This window comes from Rhinolophus sinicus, chromosome 6 (genome assembly GCF_057876585.1).
Source record: "Rhinolophus sinicus isolate RSI-liver-muscle chromosome 6, RSI-T2T, whole genome shotgun sequence".
NCBI lineage: Eukaryota > Metazoa > Chordata > Mammalia > Chiroptera > Rhinolophidae > Rhinolophus > Rhinolophus sinicus.
Window position 1 is genome coordinate 48,469,723 of NC_142506.1, and position 18,497 is coordinate 48,488,219.

Sequence of the window (18,497 nt, forward strand, 5' to 3'; positions counted from 1 at the left end):
GGATCAAGTCTTAATTTTTTTTGTTAGGTGGAGTGGAAGCCACATAAGGTGGGGCCAGCCTTTCCGACTACGCCATGTCACAACAGGAAAATACTTGAGTCTCATGGAAGACAAAAACCTTCTCCTCATGGACAAAGAAAAAGCTGATGTAAAATCAACAGCATTCACCTTCCGATCTTCCAAGGTAAGACAGAAAATATAATGTTGGATTTCCTATAAGTAAGTATATCCACCACATTTCCTTGGATGTTAGAAGTGTGAAATGAATTTATGTGAACATGTTTTCTAAATTCCCAGTTTCTTTGTCCAGTAAAACCCATTTCCTAAACCACTGATACCTGTCTAGTTGTTTCACCTGGTTTACAGTTCTTTGGTTATTTACATATAACACATCTATCCCACTCCTCTCTGTTCCTTAGGCTCTGGCAGCACAGACAGTGTAACAGTATGATGGGGAAGCACCCCAGAGACTCTTCTCAAAGCACATTTTCACTTTCACTCTTATCTACAGAACTTTCTCTTAATGTCTATTGAATAATTTGTAAAAACAGAATTTCTAAGGGCACCTGTAAGGTCTTTAATGAGAATATCTGTGAACCAGACAATGAGGAGCATAGAAAACAGTAATGCACATAAAGCCTGGTTGGAATGCTGGTGCTTCCGTGCAGTGAGGCCCACTGAGTACTTCATGAGTGGTTCTCAGTCACCTGCCCCACCATGCTATGGGCCCCTAGTCACCTGTCTCACCATGCAGTGGTTCTCAGTCACCTGCCCCACCATGCAGTGGGCCGCTAGTAACCTGTCCCACCATGTCATGGGCCCCGAGTCACCTGCTCCCCCATGCAGTGGGCTCCTAGTCACCTGTCCCCCCATTCAGTGGGCCCCTAATCAACTGTCCCACCTTGTAGTGGGTGTCTAGTCACCTGTCTCACCATGCAGTGGGCTCCTAGTCACCTGTCCCCCCATTCAGTGGGCCCCTAGTCACCTGTCCCCCCATTCAGTGGGCCCTAGTCACCTGTCCCACCATGCAGTGGGCCCCTAGTCACCTCTCCCACCATGCAGTGAGCTCCTAGTCACCTGTCCCACCATGCAGTGGGACCCTAGTCACCTGTCCCACCATGTCATAGGCCCCGAGTCACCTGCTCCCCCATGCAGTGGGCTCCTAGTCATGCCCCAGCAAAATCACAAATATCCTGACAGTGCAGTCTCAGGAACAGGTGAAAATCACATGTTCAACTGACAGATGCCAAACATCTATTGTATTGAATTCTTATGATAGTTGTATGTTTCTGTCCTTAATTTAATGAAGATTGTAAAGTTGGTCATAATGATAGAATGACATTGAATTACTGGGTTAGTTTTGGTCTCAGAGATGCAAAACTTTACACCCCTGTTATAGATAAAGGTAAATTTGGGCAAGCCCTGAAATAACTCTGAGAAGTGGCCCATGTGTCTGTCCGTGATGCCATCTCTCGGGACGCCTTCTCTGGAGTATGTAGATCGTGGAGGATGCTTCTTATTCTGTGAGTCCCCAGAGATCTCCAGGCGCCAGTGTAGGTCCCCATTCATGATGGTGACAGTGAGAGACAGAGCTGGTCAATCCCAGTGGATAATCTGAGACGGGGTCTGCATGCACATATTTGCTGTGTGGACCCTCAGAGCAGCTCTGCTGTGGCCCTTGGTGGCCCTCAGAGGGGCAGTGCTGTGGGCTGAGTTGCTCCTTGTCCCTGTAGTCAGAAGGCCCAACTGGTCTCACTGTGAACACACTTGGTGCTGAGGGACTTCTGTCTGAAGCCTAACTAAGCGGGGGCGGGGGGAGAGGATTTTCTAGGTTCTCTAGTGATAGTGCCTCAGTCCAAAAAGAAAAAAATTCAATCCACTGAAGAGGAATCAATTATCTGATGGAGTAAGCCCTTTTCAAGTAGAAAATATGGTACCTATTAAAATGACTACAGCTTGACGATAGGAAATTAGAAAAACAGAGAGAAATGGATGGCATCCTAGCGAAGTGTAATTTACCAACATGAAATCCCAAAGCAGTATAAAAACCCAAACAGGCATTTCACCCTGAAAGACACTGGAAAGATTTTCAAGATACATCATTTGAAAAGGCAAAATGTATCTAACAAAAATTGGAGGAGAAGGAGGGGAAGTAAAAGGTACAGTAAGTACTTTGTTTGCCTCCTGTCAAACAGCTAGTAGGCAAATAATATATTCTTAAAAGTGAAAAATCAAGTAACAGAAGCATAAGGTATTTAACAGTAAAAACAAAAAACACAAAACACTAAAATATAAACTTTGCTAAAATAAGGTAGTGCGAGAGAGAGACGATGGTGAGAGAATAAGGAAAACACCAGCTTTGTCATGGCACATCACCCAGCCTCGTGAAAAGAAGTGAAGGGGTTTTGTAAAGAATCCTAGACACACCCACAGCCAAGAGACACACAGACAGCAAAGACAATAGACTATGTAGTGCATGACTGGGAAAAAGATAAACATAAATACAGAAAACCTAAAATATGATAGAGTGAAGCCCCAGTGTATTTGTCTTATCAGTACCTATAAATTGGCTAAAATCACAATTTCAAATGAAAATTTCATATTGGATCATGAAGTATCAATTATTCTGACATGAAGAGATATGCCTGAAGCACCTTCATTTGGGGAGATTGTAAATGAAAAGATGGCTGATGGACACCAGGACAATACGAACAGAGAGGCGTCTGATCTTAATACCAGATGACGAGGAATTCAGGCAAAAGAAAGCCTTGAGTGAGACAAAGAAGCATACTTCACAGCATAGAGTGCAGTTCATTGCAGATTGAGCAGTTAGCAAATGTATGCACCAAATAAAATAACTTAGTGTTACTGTTCATAGAACAAAATGTACAGGAGGTACAAGGAGAAATAGTAGTTCAATGTTTCCCCAGAAATAAGACCTACCCCGAAAAGAAGCCCCAGTTAAGATCGTCAGCCAAACGGATGCATTTATTATGTTATGACGATATTCCAGAAGATGACATGACTGTATTTCAATAAATGTAGATTGCTGTAGATGAAAACATAAGAGATCCCCTGAAAATATGCCCTAATGCGTCTTTTGGAGCAAAAATTAATATAAGACTCAGTCTTATTTTTGGAGAAACATGGCAGGAGACATAGTCAGGTTTCTCAGTTCATGATAGATAGACGAAAGATAGGGTCACTTGTAGAAGATGTAAATAATATGTCATAAAGTGTATATGTGTGTACATGCCACACTGTCAAGGGCCTTTAGGGTGTCTGAACCTGGAGAACTGAGCTGTCCCGGGACCCTGCCCCTAAATGGACATTCATTCACACAGGAGAATTTGAGGGCTGACTGGACCTGGGCTGGGAGCTGGGGATGTGTGAACAGTTCTGCTTCCTAAAGCTTCTTGAGGGCACTGGGAAGCAGGAGCCCTTTCCTCTCCTGCTTCTTGGCTTTTGAAAGCCAATAATTACTCCCATTCTGCCAGCAGAGCTGAGCCCTCCCTGTAACTGACCTCATTGAATATCAGGGTGCCCATTTTACAGAAGGGAAAACCAAGGGCAGGAGAAATGAGTCACTTGTTCAAGTCACTGGGCTGGGACAACAGAAGAGCCCGTGGACAGGGGTTATTGTTGCCCCAAAGCACCCGATCGGGGTGGGTTTAAATGACCAGGCTTAGCGCCAGGCCTGGAATCCTGGACTGGCTGGCTACTCATTCAGCCTGAGGCTGTCAGGGCTGCCACAGGGGCCCGGAGGGGTGCCCTGATTTCACACAGCTGAGGTGCCATCCCACCCCTCCATGGGCTCCCAGGCAGCCTCCTGGTGCCACCATCTAACTGTGGTGTCCTAAAATCCTGTATTGCTGTAGAAATGTGAATATTGAGTTCATCTTTCTCTTTTCATTATTTCTGTAACAATCATATTCCTGTGGTCTCCAAAAATCCTACTTTTGCTGCAGAAAGCTGAATACTGACACCATCTTTCCCTTTTCATGTTTTTCTGTAACAATCCTAATTGTCTAGGAGGTAAATGGACGCCTATGGCAAAAGGGGCTAGGTTATTCAAATGGATATGGAAATGCAAAGGAAAAAAGTATATTAACATATTTAAAAATTACATTCCATACATATAGCCATTGACCTAGCAATCTAATTTTTTCCTGTTTTACAGAAATGAAATAAAGCCTGTCCAAGTTAACATTTTTCATTCTTTGCCATGGCAAAAAACTGGAAAAGACTCAAATGTTTAACAAATACAGTTGATAGCTGAGTGGTAGTAGCTATCTGAATATATTGATCTGGAAAGATACCCATCAGAATATTGTTGAGTGAAGAAACAAGCAAGTTTTAATGTAATTTAAAATCTTACTGTTTTAATTTTAAAAATCTATATGCATTTGTACGTGATTGTATGATCAATATTGAAAGATCCCTAATCTTTTAATTACGACTACTTAAGAAACATCAAAATGGAACGTGTATGAGAATATGTGTGCAGGGGAAATTTTTGTGTAACTTAAAAAAAGTTAATCTCTGGATGATTTTGCCTGTTACAATAGCCGTATTTCTTTTGTAACAAAAAATCAGTTAAAGAAAAAAAGCAACCATTGCACTGACATTCTTGGACATAGTTTGGTGCATATTTTTGATGTATTTCTTTAGGATGGATTCCCAGAAGTGGAAATCCTGACTCCAAAGCTATGAATATTTTCAAAATCTTTTAATAAACGTTCTTGCCCAAAGCAATAGCCTTTGAAACAGTTTTTCTCCAAATCTCTCTCATAATATGCATGGGGAGAATTTTGGCTGCCTGATCCTTGTGTTTCTGGATTTTGGCAGTTGTGTAATGTCAGTTACACTGAAGGTACAGTGGCCAGGGATCCCAGCATGAGTTTTTAATGAACTATTCAGTGTTTCTAAGCTGGTCTCCTGTCTGGCTGTCCTGTTGATGAAACCACTTTAATGAGCAGTTAGCTAATAACTCACAGTGATAACTGCACGTGGTAATGTGGGGTTGAGAGTAGTGAAGGTGGAGCGGAAATCTAAGAAAACATTTTATTTTTAAAATCACAGCAGAATTCTAATTTTAAAATAATGGCAGATTAGGTAGTTCACCATTTTTCCAGGAGGTTGAGGCAGTAACTCTTTCTATTATTTTTTTCTAAAATTATTTTTTTTATTATATATTTAATGCATAGTCATTATGGAACATTTTAAAAGGGAATACAAAAATGTGCTAAGGGGAAATTAAAATCATGTGCAATCCATCACTCAAAAACAACTCCATTGTGTGTGAGTGTGTATTTCAGTTTTTACCAAATGTATGCACATTTTATTTAGCTACTTCTGTTTGAATATTTAATTTTAAATTTTGTACTAGTAAATTGAACATTTTTGTGTCTACACATTTCTGTATATTGCTGACTCCTTCCTTTCTGGAAGTTGAAATGTTTGATTAAAGAATATGAAGATTTTTTAAAGCTTTCTGATTCTGGAGGCTCTCAGAGGGTAGTGTCTATGTTGTACACCATAGTCTGGTGCCTGCCACGGTGTGCGTGCTGGGAGCCTTCCGGTGTGCGTGCTGGAGCCTTCCAGTGTGCGTATTGGAGTCTTCCTGTGTGAGTGCTGGGAACCAAAGCTTTGTCATACCATTGTGTATGAACATGTACATTTCTGTGCAACTTCACCAATAGATAATTCTATAAAAAAGTCTTTGCTGAAGTTGGTAAAGATCAATTTATCTTGTTTTATATTCTATGAATTGTGTTAGCCGTTTGCTCTGAAACTGACATAATTTTAAAGGCATATTAGAATTTTGTAGGTTACTGGTGAATGGAGTATATTGCCGCAGTAAGCAGTTTTTAGAAATGTCTTTTTTTCCCAATTTCCCTGAATGCATGTGGCTTTTACAAGCAAATGAAAAGGAGCAAAACATCCCTGCATTTTATAATATCTCCCAAAGCAATGGCTTTAGACTTTTCTCTAGTATGTGATTTTCACAGTTTGGTTTAGAAGTTTTTCATATTATTTATTTTATATATCCTATATGTATATTCCTTAAATATATTTCAAATGAGGTCCTAATTACAACTAATATGGATCAAAATAGGATGAATAACAATAACGCATTCCAGATTGTGGGCTCTTGTATTTATCAGTAAAATTTATTCCAAAACTCAGCGTAAATGTATTCAGTTGGGAATGGAAAAGAGTTCCTTATTTTTCAGAGTCAAAGTGATGTAGAGAGTCTGTTCTCTCGAAACACTCTTCTCCTAGAAGAAAGGGAGGGAGGGCATTTTTCTATGCTTTCCACCAAATTCGTTCAAATTCCTCAGTATCATAATGTGAGCTCTCTCTGATCTTCTAATTAGGCCTAAGTCTGGACACAATGGCTTAAGAATTTTAAAAGTTACTTTTGCTCACAGCAATGTCTGGCTTCCAGGATGACTATCTAGAGCTCGTGACTCAGATTCCCATTTTGTTAGTCAAAAGTAGAAGAGTGACTTTTCTTTTTTTGTATCTTTTCTGAACCAATAATAGTAACCTTTACCAAATCAAATTACTGCTTCTGGCTTAGTCTCTTTTGAATGAATAATTCTCTCCCTACTGTATTTTAAATGTTTCAGTTTTTAAGTCCTTGATTTTCAGACGTTTATAGGTAACCATAACTCTGTAAGAGAATTAGACTGTAATTCAAATAAAAACACCGTGTGTGTGTGTGTGTGTGTGTGTGTGTGCGCGTCTGTGTGTGTGTGTCTGTAGTGTGTAATATCTTAGAAGAAAGAATTGATTAGTGTCTGATTCTTGTGTAATATTTTAACTAATTTTGATTTGGTAGAATATATCTTTAAAAATAGAAGATGTTTATGATACTAGAAACAGAATTAAGATCGAACTACATGGTCTTGGAAAAAGTGCTGGAATTAACACATCCTATTTTGATAGCTTAGTTTTATTGAAAATAAGTTACAAAATACTAACTGTTATCCCAGGGGGGAAAAAACATAAGTGGCACAGAAATACACTCACATATACCGACATGTTGTGAAAAATTAAAGAGTTATCAATAGTGGTGATTGTAATGTTTAAAATATAAACCCATTTTAATTGGAAGAAAGGTAGCCTGATGAATTTAAAATCGGTTCATGATAAAAATTGTTTTCTGCGATTACATAAGAAGCATTGAACTTAGAACCAACTAAAATAGTGTAAAAGTAGAGACCCCGATTAAAGATAAAATTATACATTTTTAAAATAAAATATTGTTTCTATATTATCAACATTTTAGACAAAATGGTGTAGCTAGCTAAACAGTGTTTCTCATCCTTTTATTAATTATCACATTTGGTCGTGACCTCTGGTCTTTGAATTGTATGTTGGGTTCACTTAAAAGGTGTATTCAATTATTATTTTTTTTTAGTGCCACTGACAAGTTGAAAATGCTTGCCATATCTTCACATATTTTTGTTATGCTACATCCAATGAAAATACTGAGTACTTCAATTTCTGGAATGTAAAGGATTTTTTATGTAACATATTTCTTTAATTCTATGTAGACTTTATGCAATTAATAGATGATTATTGATTGACATAATTACTGAGGTACAAATCGTTTTCATTATTGATGAAAAAGTAAACTTTCGTAGGTCAGTTGAAAATACCAATTTTTATGTTGAATTTTAGGTATGGTTTTGGAAATTCTGAAGTAAAACTCATCTCTTATGAAGCCTGGCATTTACCTTGTCATTCCTTTACCTATAACTGTGTGAGACCACTTTGGAAGTATATATTTTTGAGATTTTACAGATCATTAAGGTCATTGTTACTTAAAATTATAAGTGAGAATGGCTTTAAAAACTTATTCCATTAGTTAATAATATAAGGAGCATTTCCTTTGATTGTCATTGGGATGTCTGATAGTAACATGAACATTCAATAACCAATCAATAACCAATCTTAAATTCAGAGTTTGACAGAAGAATCAACAATTGTTGATAGCTACATGTATTCAGAATAAACAGAATAAGGTAGAAAATAGTTTATAATATAACCTATGTTGGTCCTTTACCCTCCTCCCCCCAGCTTTTTTGAGATATGATTGACCTACAACATTGTGGAAGTTCAATGTGTTCAGTGTAACGATTTTATATACATATATATTGCAAAATGATTATGTTGGTCCTCAATTAAGGAAAGCATTTTACATAACAAAGAATTCAATTTCATTTGTGTAGGTTTTTTTAGACCTGTTCTTCACCTTCTCTACTCCTAGAACTGCTAACCATCACTTTCAAGTGTGCTGAACTCAATTTTAATCATCACGTAGGTCTTGTGAATCACACATTGTATTATATTCACCTCAAGATGTAATATTTTAGCTTAAAATGCAACTGAAATATTTCTCTCTGGGTTTTTACCTCCAGTTTTCCCACTCCCATGCACCATGAATAGAAACCTGTTGCTATTGGAATGATGAAATACCAGCCTCAAATAAGACTGCCAATGAGATTGCAAGGATTATGGAGCAAATGGCAAAAATAGAAAGAACAAACCATTTTCAGGACATAGTTCTTAGTGTTATTTTTATTTGGGATTTTTTTTCTTGATTCAAAAAATGTTTTAGATGCTTTAAAACACACACACTCACACAATGAAAATATGTGTAACAGTTAACGATTTATAGACCAAATAATGTGCTTAAGTACCTCATGTGCATTATCTCATTTAATCCTAGTTTAACCCAGTGAAGCTTAGATACTATTTTTAATCTAATTATGCAGATGGGGAAACGGAAGTTTAGATGAGTTATGTGGCAGATCAAGAAGTTGAACCTAAGGAGTAAAACTAGATCTGGTCTTTAATAAGAAAGTTAAAGATTTAATAGTAATAATAGCAGACAGGAAAGATTTGTTGCTTACCTGTGATCAGATGAGCACCTGTTATAGTTGTTTAGTAATTGATTAAATATCTAAAAAATAAAAACTAAATGGAAAACATCTTTTTTTATGAAAATAATTACACAGTATAATCATTGGCAATAAATTTTAATTTAATCAGGATTAAATTATAAAGAGACTTTTGCAGTAATCTTTTCTCAAGTATGATAGCATAATAGAAAATAATGTCAACTGTGGTTTTACAGAAAATATGGAAACTCCATGACAGTTTTCAGCCTGGTCCTTTTTAATGACAGTAAGCAAGAGAGTGAGCTCACTGAAACCTTCAGTGGTGAAGATGAGGTGTATCGGCCAGAGTCCAACCATGGAAGCACAACCAGTATAAGATAGTAGGAGACACAAAGGGATTTATTATGTGGATTTGCTTTATGAAATAGTGAGGGCTGATGAAGTAAGCTCTAGTACAGGTGGTCTGGAAAGAAAGGAAGGTCATGAGCAAGATGGAACCCCATGGGCACTAGCTGTGGTCTCCAAACTCAGGGAAAACCTAAGCTCTCTTTAAAGGGCTCCCATGATTATCACTCACCCAAGGTAATCTCCCATTTGATTTGCTCAAAGTCAGTCAATTGGGGCCTTAATTCCATCTGTAAGATCTCTGCTTTTGCCATGTGATGTAACCCAGTTATGGGGGTGCTGTCCCGTTCATTAGCCCGGCTCACACTTCTCCTAAGGCTCTGGGACCTGCTTCATGGCTGCTATGGGAAATCCCTTAGAGACCTTCCCAGCAGAATAAATTTTTAATTCCCTTCTCTCCACAAACTCATCCACTAGAGAGTCTCCTCAAGAGATTTTTGAACACCAGGGATAAAGAGAGCTTACAAAGTTATATTTATATATTTGCTACTCTGCCCCGAATGGGCTAAGGCTTGGCCTGGCCTGTCAGTCTCAGTAATTTCTCGGATCCTGGGGCATTTTTAGACTCATCTTTCACAGTGATCAACTGTTCTGTGCCTCAATGTGGTACCAAAAAGAAGCAAATAACACAATTTTTTTTTTACCTTTTACCTTTCCTAACTTTAGCCATTGTTTGTCTTAAGGAGAACTGGCTATCACAAAAACAAACACTCCATCATCAAGGAGAAAGGCCTTTTTTTCCTTCCTATCAGCCACTTGACAGAATAATTTGGGTAGATTTAAGGGTGATTTCAATTAATGCTAGCAGAATCTCTTTGAACTAACTTGTCATATAATAAGAACATAATCCTACAGGACTAGTTTAAATTTCTTAATGTGTCTAGCTTGGTATATCCAACGCCTATATATCACTTAATAAGGACAGTTGTTCAGGAATAGTTTTGGCTTTATAATGAGCCAGTTTGGTATACTCAATGACCAAATATCACTTCATTATTTTTCAGGATGATTTGTTTTACTTTTGGGATCATTTTGATATTCATTTGAAAATTAGATTTTTCCAAGCATTCTTTTCATTTAAAAAAAATTATTTATTGATTTTTCTTCACTTTTTTGAAATTAAAATTTATTGAGGTGACAGTGGTCAACAAAAAAACTACATAGGTTTCAAGTGTACAATTCTATAATATATCATCTATATATTGTATTATGTGTTCACCCCTGATGGGATTATTTGAATACTGGGATTGGGAGTAGTTTGTAAGTATATCTTCTATGGGAAATCTGAAGGGTCATGTGATTTTTCTCAAAAAATTCAGTCATCCATTTAACAGATATTTATTGAGAATCTAGTATATGCAGACACTGTTCAGGTCTTGAGGCCATTTCTCTGATGGTTGAAGGACAACAGACTATGAATATATATGAATCAAAGGAGAAAATATCTATCCAAACAAAACTCTTACAGTGAAAATAGAAGTCTTTGTAGTAGTTGTAGACAGTGACAAAAATAGTCATTTTCTCTATGAGCATTTTTGTGGTTCTTCATATCTCATGATTATTCTAACAGGATGGACAGTTAGACTGCTGGAGTTAAAAATGTATGTTTGTTAATGAATGCTAAGATAATAGTGAGGTTCTCAACATTTCCGTGATTAAATACAGGAGGTATAGGAATTAAATTTTATATAGTCTTTTGAGGCAAGATTTCATTTAGTGGCAAAGTACTTATATATCAGTGTTCTTTTAATGGCAATCTGATGCTGAGGTCGGAAAATTTCTATTGATCTACTTTCAACTTTATCGACTTCTTAGTCTGTAATTGCAATTTGATGTTAAACTGATTCAATTTTTATATTTCAGTTATTGTTTTTATTTTGTTATTACATTTTTTATAATTTACATTTCTTAATTGATATTCCCCATCTGTTTATTCATTATGCCTATATTTTTCTTTATGTCTTTGAATGTATTTTATATTTATAATAGTTGTTTTAAAGTCCTTGCCTACTAATTATAAGGACTACCTTTGCATCCGTTTCTATTGCCTGTTACTATTTTTTTTCTTTAGCATAGATCACATTTTGTTTTGAATTTAGCAGATCACATTTTCTTGTTTCTTCACGTCTACTTAATTTTGAAAGTATACTGGATGCTAGAAATGATATGTTGTAGAGACTGCATTTTGTAAGGTGTTTTTTTTTTCCCCCTGAATAATGATTTTGGTTTTGTCAGGCAGGCAATTAAACTTGCTGGACTGAAACTCCCGTTTCTCTCTCTTTTGCAGTGGACAGTTGCTTACATTTTTACTCAGTTAACAAGAATGTGGGTGAATTTTATGAGCAGATTTTGTGGATACTTCTCTGGTCCAGGATTTAGCTCATCTAATTTTCAGACTGTTGTGAGCCCAAAGTGGATCACAACAGTCTGATACTTCAAATCAGTAAGGCAGCAGCTTTCTTCTTCCTGAGCTACAGGCAGATTTAGCAGGGCAAGCCCAAGGCAAAAAACAGCTTTTACAAATCACCTGGGTACTATTTGTCTTCAGAGAGAAGTCTACTCTCTAATTTCTTCATGCTTTTGGTACCTTTCAAGTGCCTTCAAATAGATTCTGAAAAGTATTTTTTTGAAAACTTATCATTGTTATCTATGGGAGGATTAGTCCAATTAAACTATTCTATAATTTCCCAAAGCTAGATTTACTCAAAAGAAAAATAAAATTTAAAAGGCGATGCCAAAACTAAAGGCCACTCACTTAGATATATAGTGTAGCTAATGCAGAGTTTTTGTAAGATTATTGCTTGCCTATTCTGGACACTTTATTTCTAGTTACACAGGCTAATTTTCTGTTAGATGTTTTTATCAGCTGTCCCATTCTTCATTCATGTTATGCTTATTCTTGTGGTTGTTTGAAGTATCTGTATTTTCACCTGAATTTCTCCTGAGCCTGAGCCACAGAAAATGACAGGAAGTAAAAGGAGGAAAGGCCTTTGTTCTTTCATAGAGCAAATAACCATATTCTTTTTTCCCCCAATGTCCCTTTAGCAGTTCTTATCTGACTCGAGGATCACAGTAATTACTAAAACACAGTCACTATGAAGTTTCACAATTAAAATTTGTAGTCCAGGGAATGATGTGAACCACTTCAATAAAAAGCAAACAAAGCATAACTCTACAGTTAATAATTGTGACCCCTCAAACCAATCCACAAGCCTATAAATGGACTACAAACTAATTTACTTGGATAAAAGAAAAAAAAGGTAGAATGTTAGAAGCTGATTGTTTTATTCTGAGGAGATAATTATATTATGTTTTTCCTTAGATTTAATTTTCCTATTGATAGGATTGGCATAAGTAGATTAGTAGTTTATCTTGTTTGATAGAATGAAATAGGAACAATTTATTTGTTTTATTGTGGATTCTTAGAATAGTGTTTCAAGTTATTTGCATAATGGTTAAATCAACCTAATTTATAATTGCATTCATTTTCTCATATGGCTTTGACCTTAAGAATTTCACCTCATTTTAATTCTGATTTTCAATTGTTGATGGAGTTTTCATAATAATTTTTGAGTTATTAATTATTAGTAGAGTATGCAAATGACATGAAAAATCTATCAGAATTTTGTTTTACTTGAATTGTTCCTTTTTGTAAAACAGACATGAATTTTATTCCAATCTAATCTTTAAAAACATTATATAACTATTACTAATTTCAAACAACAGTCAAATAACCAAAAGTATAGAAGACACAGTAAACTTAACAAGGAAAGTTAGACTAAGGAGAAGAATAAGAAACCACTAAAGGAGGTATTGCAACCAAAATAATGTTAGTTTTTTTCACTTTTATTTTAAGGACTATGTAGAACTTCAAGACATACTGAGTTGCTGAAGATCAGGAGTAAACATGGGAGGGAAAATTGAAAAGGAGCACAGAGGAAGCATTAAAATATAGGGACTTGAAAGAAGCATTTAGCTGGTATCAGAGTTGCGATTGCTTCTTCATAGCAGAAAGAGCTTAGCATAGAAGCCCCTTAGGAGCGAGTAACTCTGTAGTTCAAGTTGGAAATTGCAATATCGGAAACTGAATTATACCGTGTTTCCTAGAAAAATAAGACCTATCTGGACAATCAGCTCTAATGCCGCTTTTGGAGCAAAAATTAATAAAAGACACGGTATGATATGATATGATACGATACGATATAAGACCCGATCTTATAGTAAAATAAGACTGGGACTTATATTAATTTTTGCTCCAAAACACACATTAGAGCTGATTGTCCAGCTAGGTCTTATTTTTGGGGAAACATGGTAGTAGTTTCGATTAGTTCGAAATAAGTCATCATTAGTCATCATGAATAGCCTTGTTAAATCATCATCATTATCAACACCATTTTCATGATCAAAATCATTAAAATTTATTAAGTGTTTATTTTATCTCAGGCACTGTGCTGAAAAGTTTACATGCATTATTTCATTTTCTCTCATACTATGGAGGAGATACTTTTGTTAGCTTATTTCTCAGATGAGAAAGTTGAGGCTTCAAAGGTTTAATTAAGTTATCCTAAGGTCCCAGAGTTAATAAGTGGCAGAGATTTTATTCAACCAAATTTTCTGTGCCCCAAACCTATGCTGATAAAGAAAAAAAAATCTGGAAAGAATATTAAGCTAATTTTAAGATCTCTGATTTGCAGTTTGCCATTAAACGATATAAAATTTTCTGTTATGGCCAAAATAATTTTCTACCAGTGTGAATAATTCTAGAATATGTAATTTATTTTTGCAATTTCCTCCTTCAATTTTTGGAGGAGGTTGAACTGCTAGAATAAAATATTTGACCATTATTATTTCAGGGAATTTCCGAGGGCTGAATTTTCAATGGACATATTTACAACAAGGCAAAGTTCTTTCCATTTTAACTAGTATTTTAAAAACTTTTGCTTATCTTTTTTTGCTCCTTAGGAAAAATTGGATGCAGGGGTGAGAAAAGAAGTTGATGGCATGGGGACCTCTGAGATAAAGTATGGAGACTCAATATGCTACATACAACATGTAAACACAGGCCTGTGGCTGACTTACCAGTCTGTGGACATGAAATCTGTGAGAATGGGAGCCATACAACGTAAGGTAAGGTGGTGGAGAAACATTATTTATAATCATCATTTTTTAACACTAAAAAAACACAAACACAAGGCAAAAAAAGGTAGTGAACGCTCTCAGCTGCCTGCTAAGTTTCATTACTGACATGCCGAAGGTCAAATCCCATCATAATAAATTCTTTGGTTTTTGTAAGATAAACATGGCTGGATGTTACATCACTGATTTAAATATTAAATGAAGCAATATACTCCTGTCTGGACTCTAACTTAGTCTGCCTAATTCACTTTGTCTTCAGTGCTATTCGATCCCCCTTCCCCTCATCTCCCACCCCCCACCCCCCACCCCCCTTACCCTCTGGCAACCACTAAACTATTGTCTGTGTCTATGAGTTTCTGTTTCTCATTTGTTTGTCTTGTTCTTTTGTTGTTTTTGGTTTATATACCACATATCACTGAAATCACATGGTTCTCTGCTTTTTCTGTCTGACTTGTTTCGCTCAGCATTACTCTCTCAAGATCCATCCATGTTGTCACAAATGTTCCTATATCATCTTTTCTTACTGCCGAATAGTATTCCATTGTGTATATATACCACAACTTCTTTATCCATTCATCTATCGAAGGACATTTTGGTTGTTTCCATGTCTTGGCCACCGTAAACAAAGTTGCAATGAACATTGGAGCACACGTGTCTTTATCTCTAAATGTTTTCATATTTTTTTGGGTAGATACCCAGGAGAGGGATTGCTGGGTCATATGGCAATTCTATTCGTAATTTTTTGAGGAACCTCCACACTGCCTTCCATAACGGCTGCACCAGTCTGCATTCCCACCAACAGTGTATGAGGGTTCCTTTTTCTTCACAGCCTCTCCAACATTTGTTACTATTTGTCTTGTTGATGATAGCCATTCTGACTGGGGTGAGGTGATACCTCATTGTGGTTTTGATTTGCATTTCTCTGATGATTAGTGATGTTGAGCATTTTTTCATATGTCTATTTGCCATTTGTGTAAGATCACACTTTTTAATGGTGATGTGACACCCCTCCCAATCCGCCCCTCACCTCCTCTCTGTTTTTTGTGCTTTCGCTAATCTCTAGGCATTGTCTTCGTTTCCCAGAATGCCACTCAATATGCTGGGGAACTCAGAAAAAAACAAAAAACTAAAACAAAAACACATGGCTTTTACACATCTGTGTCTTTGCATATACTGTTTTCTCGGGTGTGAGTACTCTGTAAAACTTTTTTCTCCACTCAATTCCTATCCATCCTCCAGAGATTAAGTTTAAAGTTAATCTTAGAAGTTCTTTCTATCTCAACTTATCCTCTACACCTTCCTTTGTGTTCTCATAATATTTGTGTATAACTTATTAAATTTTTTATACCCTCCTTGTGCTACTTTATTTACTAGGCTACATGTGTCTTTCTCCTTCCTAATTTGTGGGCTCCCTTGGGGCAAGTACATAGTGCTCAACTGTTCATAATTCACATTTTTACACCAACATGTAATGCAGTGCTCAGAACCAATCAAATAAGACAAATGTCTAACATTTGAGGCCTTGGAAAGGAAGACTTCAGTGGGGCAGAATATTTTATTTTCAGTAGATTTATTAATTGTAACATATACACAGCCCCGTGTAGATTGCTCAGCGTTACTGTGATCTGTTTTGAATGACCAGTGCCAATTTCAATGAAATTGGAGGCTGATTCTGCTTTGATGGGGTTGGGCTTAAAAGCATCCCTGTCCTGCCATCCTCAGAGCTTCGGATGGAGATCCTGGGTCAGCTCTCCTGTAGACCCGTGTCCAACTGGGTTACTACTGTTACTTATTTCCAAACTTTAGAGGTAAAATTTATATACACTGAAATGCAAACAACTACCTGTCTCCCCGAAAATAAGACTGAGTCTTATAATAATTTGTGCTCCAAAAGACGCATTAGGGTTTATGTTTAGGGGATGTCATCCTGAAAAATCATGCTAGGGCTTATTTTCCGGTTAGGTCTTCTTTTGGGGGAAACATGGTAATTATAGAGCTTGGATAAATGGATACATTTGTGTGACCCACACGCATCACAATATGGGACATTTCCATTTCCCCAGAAAACTGCCCAACATGCCATCCCAGGCTAGCCCTGCTCCTTCTCCACAGAAGCAGCTGCTTTGGTGATTGTTTCCCCACCATGGGTTACTTTTGCCTGATGGAGAACTTCAGATAAATGAAATCACACAGCACGCTCCCCTTTGTATGCAGCGTTCCTGTCTTTATCCTATTGTTTCACGTTGGGAACCAAAGAGGTGAAGCTGCTTTTTGAAGTCTTCAAAAGCCCAAGAGCCAAGAGATTAGACAAAGTTCAGTTCACAGGGGGGAGGGACAAAAAAGAAAAGGCACGGCCAGGGTATATAATCATAACTTGCTGTCTGTCTCCATTGCTAGGCTCGGGATGGGAACCACATCTCTTATTTCTGTATTCTCAACATCTTGCACAGTTCCTGAGCCAGAGTTGATGCTCAGTCAGTGGTTCTTGAATGAAACAAGTATTTTCAAGGTTGTAGTAACAGTTGTGTTGATGAGATCCCACAGGTACCTGCTAGCTTGGTCTCCATCGGTGTTAGCATTGCAGAGCTTTGGGTCCCCTCAGGGCTGTGTTAGCATCTGGAAGGTGAATAGCTACTGTCCAAATTGTGGCAAAAGAGTTTGAATGGGCTTCAAGCAAATTTTTATTTTAATAATGATATTTGGCCATGGATGGATCTTGTATCAGCTTTAGCAAATTTTTTTCTTTATCTTTTTTCTAAATAGTTTATTTTGAAAAAATTCAAGGATTCAAAAAAGTCGAAGACTAATTAGTCAATGAACATCCATATACCATCAAATTAGAAACAATGATTAATAATCTGCAATATTTGCTTTCCTCCATCCTTCTCTTCTTCCTTCTCTCTCTGAATGCATATGTGTGCATACACATCAACACATCCACAATCCCACTCTTATCCCTAATAAATAATGATAATTCCATTACATCATCTAACATCCTGTTCCCATTCACATTCTATTGTGCCAAGAATGTCTTTTAGAGCTCACTTTAAATCAGGATCCAATCAAGATTCATACATTTATTTATTTTTTATATTTTTTTAAATTGGGGAATATTGGGTAACAGTGTGTTTCTCCAGGGCTCATCAGCTCCAAGTCTTCCTTCAATCTAGTTGTGGAGGGCGCAGCTCAGCAACAAGTCCACTTGCCGTGTTCAATCTTTAGTTGCAGGGGGCGCAGCCCACCATCCCATGCGGGAATTGAACTGGCAACCTTGTTGTTAAGAGCTCACGCTCTAACCAACTGAGCCATCTGGCCGCCCCAGCATTTGTTTATTTTTTATGCTTCTTCAGTCTCTTTTAATCTAGAACAGTTCCTCACCTTATTTTTGTTCCGCGCCACTGAGTTTCTTAAGAATCCAGGCCAGTTACAGAATGTCCCATGTCCAGATGTGTCTGACTGTTTTTGTGCTTTGCCTTTGTTCCTTGTAATTCCAATAAACTTGAAATTAGGTCTGGGCTGTGCTGTCCAAATCAGTAGCTGTTGTCCTCATGTAGCTATTTGGTGCTTGAATGTGGCTGGTTCTACAGGTCCTGAATTTTTAGTTTTGTTTAATTTTAATTAATTTCAATTTACAAACATATGCTTTAATCAATGATTATTAGAAAACTTACATATGTACGTATGTAAACGTACTTTTCTAACTGTATAAATGTTATGAATTCTAAAAAATCAAATATTTTCAATAATAATTTGGTATCCAAATCAAGATATTCTATCACTATAAAAACACACTGGATTCTGAAGACACAGAATAAAAAAAAAAGTAACGTTTCCCATTAACAAATAAGCCTGTATATTTATTACATATTGACATAATATCTTATAGATATCAGGTTAAATAAAATATATTGTTAAAATTAATTTTACCTTTTAAAAAAACTTATTAATATAGGTTCCAGAAAATTCAAAGCTACGCATTTTAGAAATACCTCTGACTTCTATGTGCTTCCTTCCAGTCACTGCCATTCTCAAGAATAAACA

The 18,497-nt window shown here is 36.7% G+C and overlaps 1 protein-coding gene across 9 annotated transcripts in view; it reads left to right on the forward strand.

Annotated features, from left to right (window-relative positions):
- RYR2 (ryanodine receptor 2) overlaps positions 1-18,497 on the forward strand; it is a 568,842-nt gene that overhangs the window by 278,711 nt on the left and 271,634 nt on the right. For all 9 annotated transcript variants that reach the window (XM_088799091.1, XM_074316770.2, XM_074316771.2 and 6 more), the window contains 2 exons: positions 28-184; positions 14,283-14,447. In XM_088799091.1, coding sequence (XP_088655217.1) covers positions 28-184; positions 14,283-14,447 — 322 coding nt within the window. The remainder of the gene's footprint in view (positions 1-27; positions 185-14,282; positions 14,448-18,497) is intronic.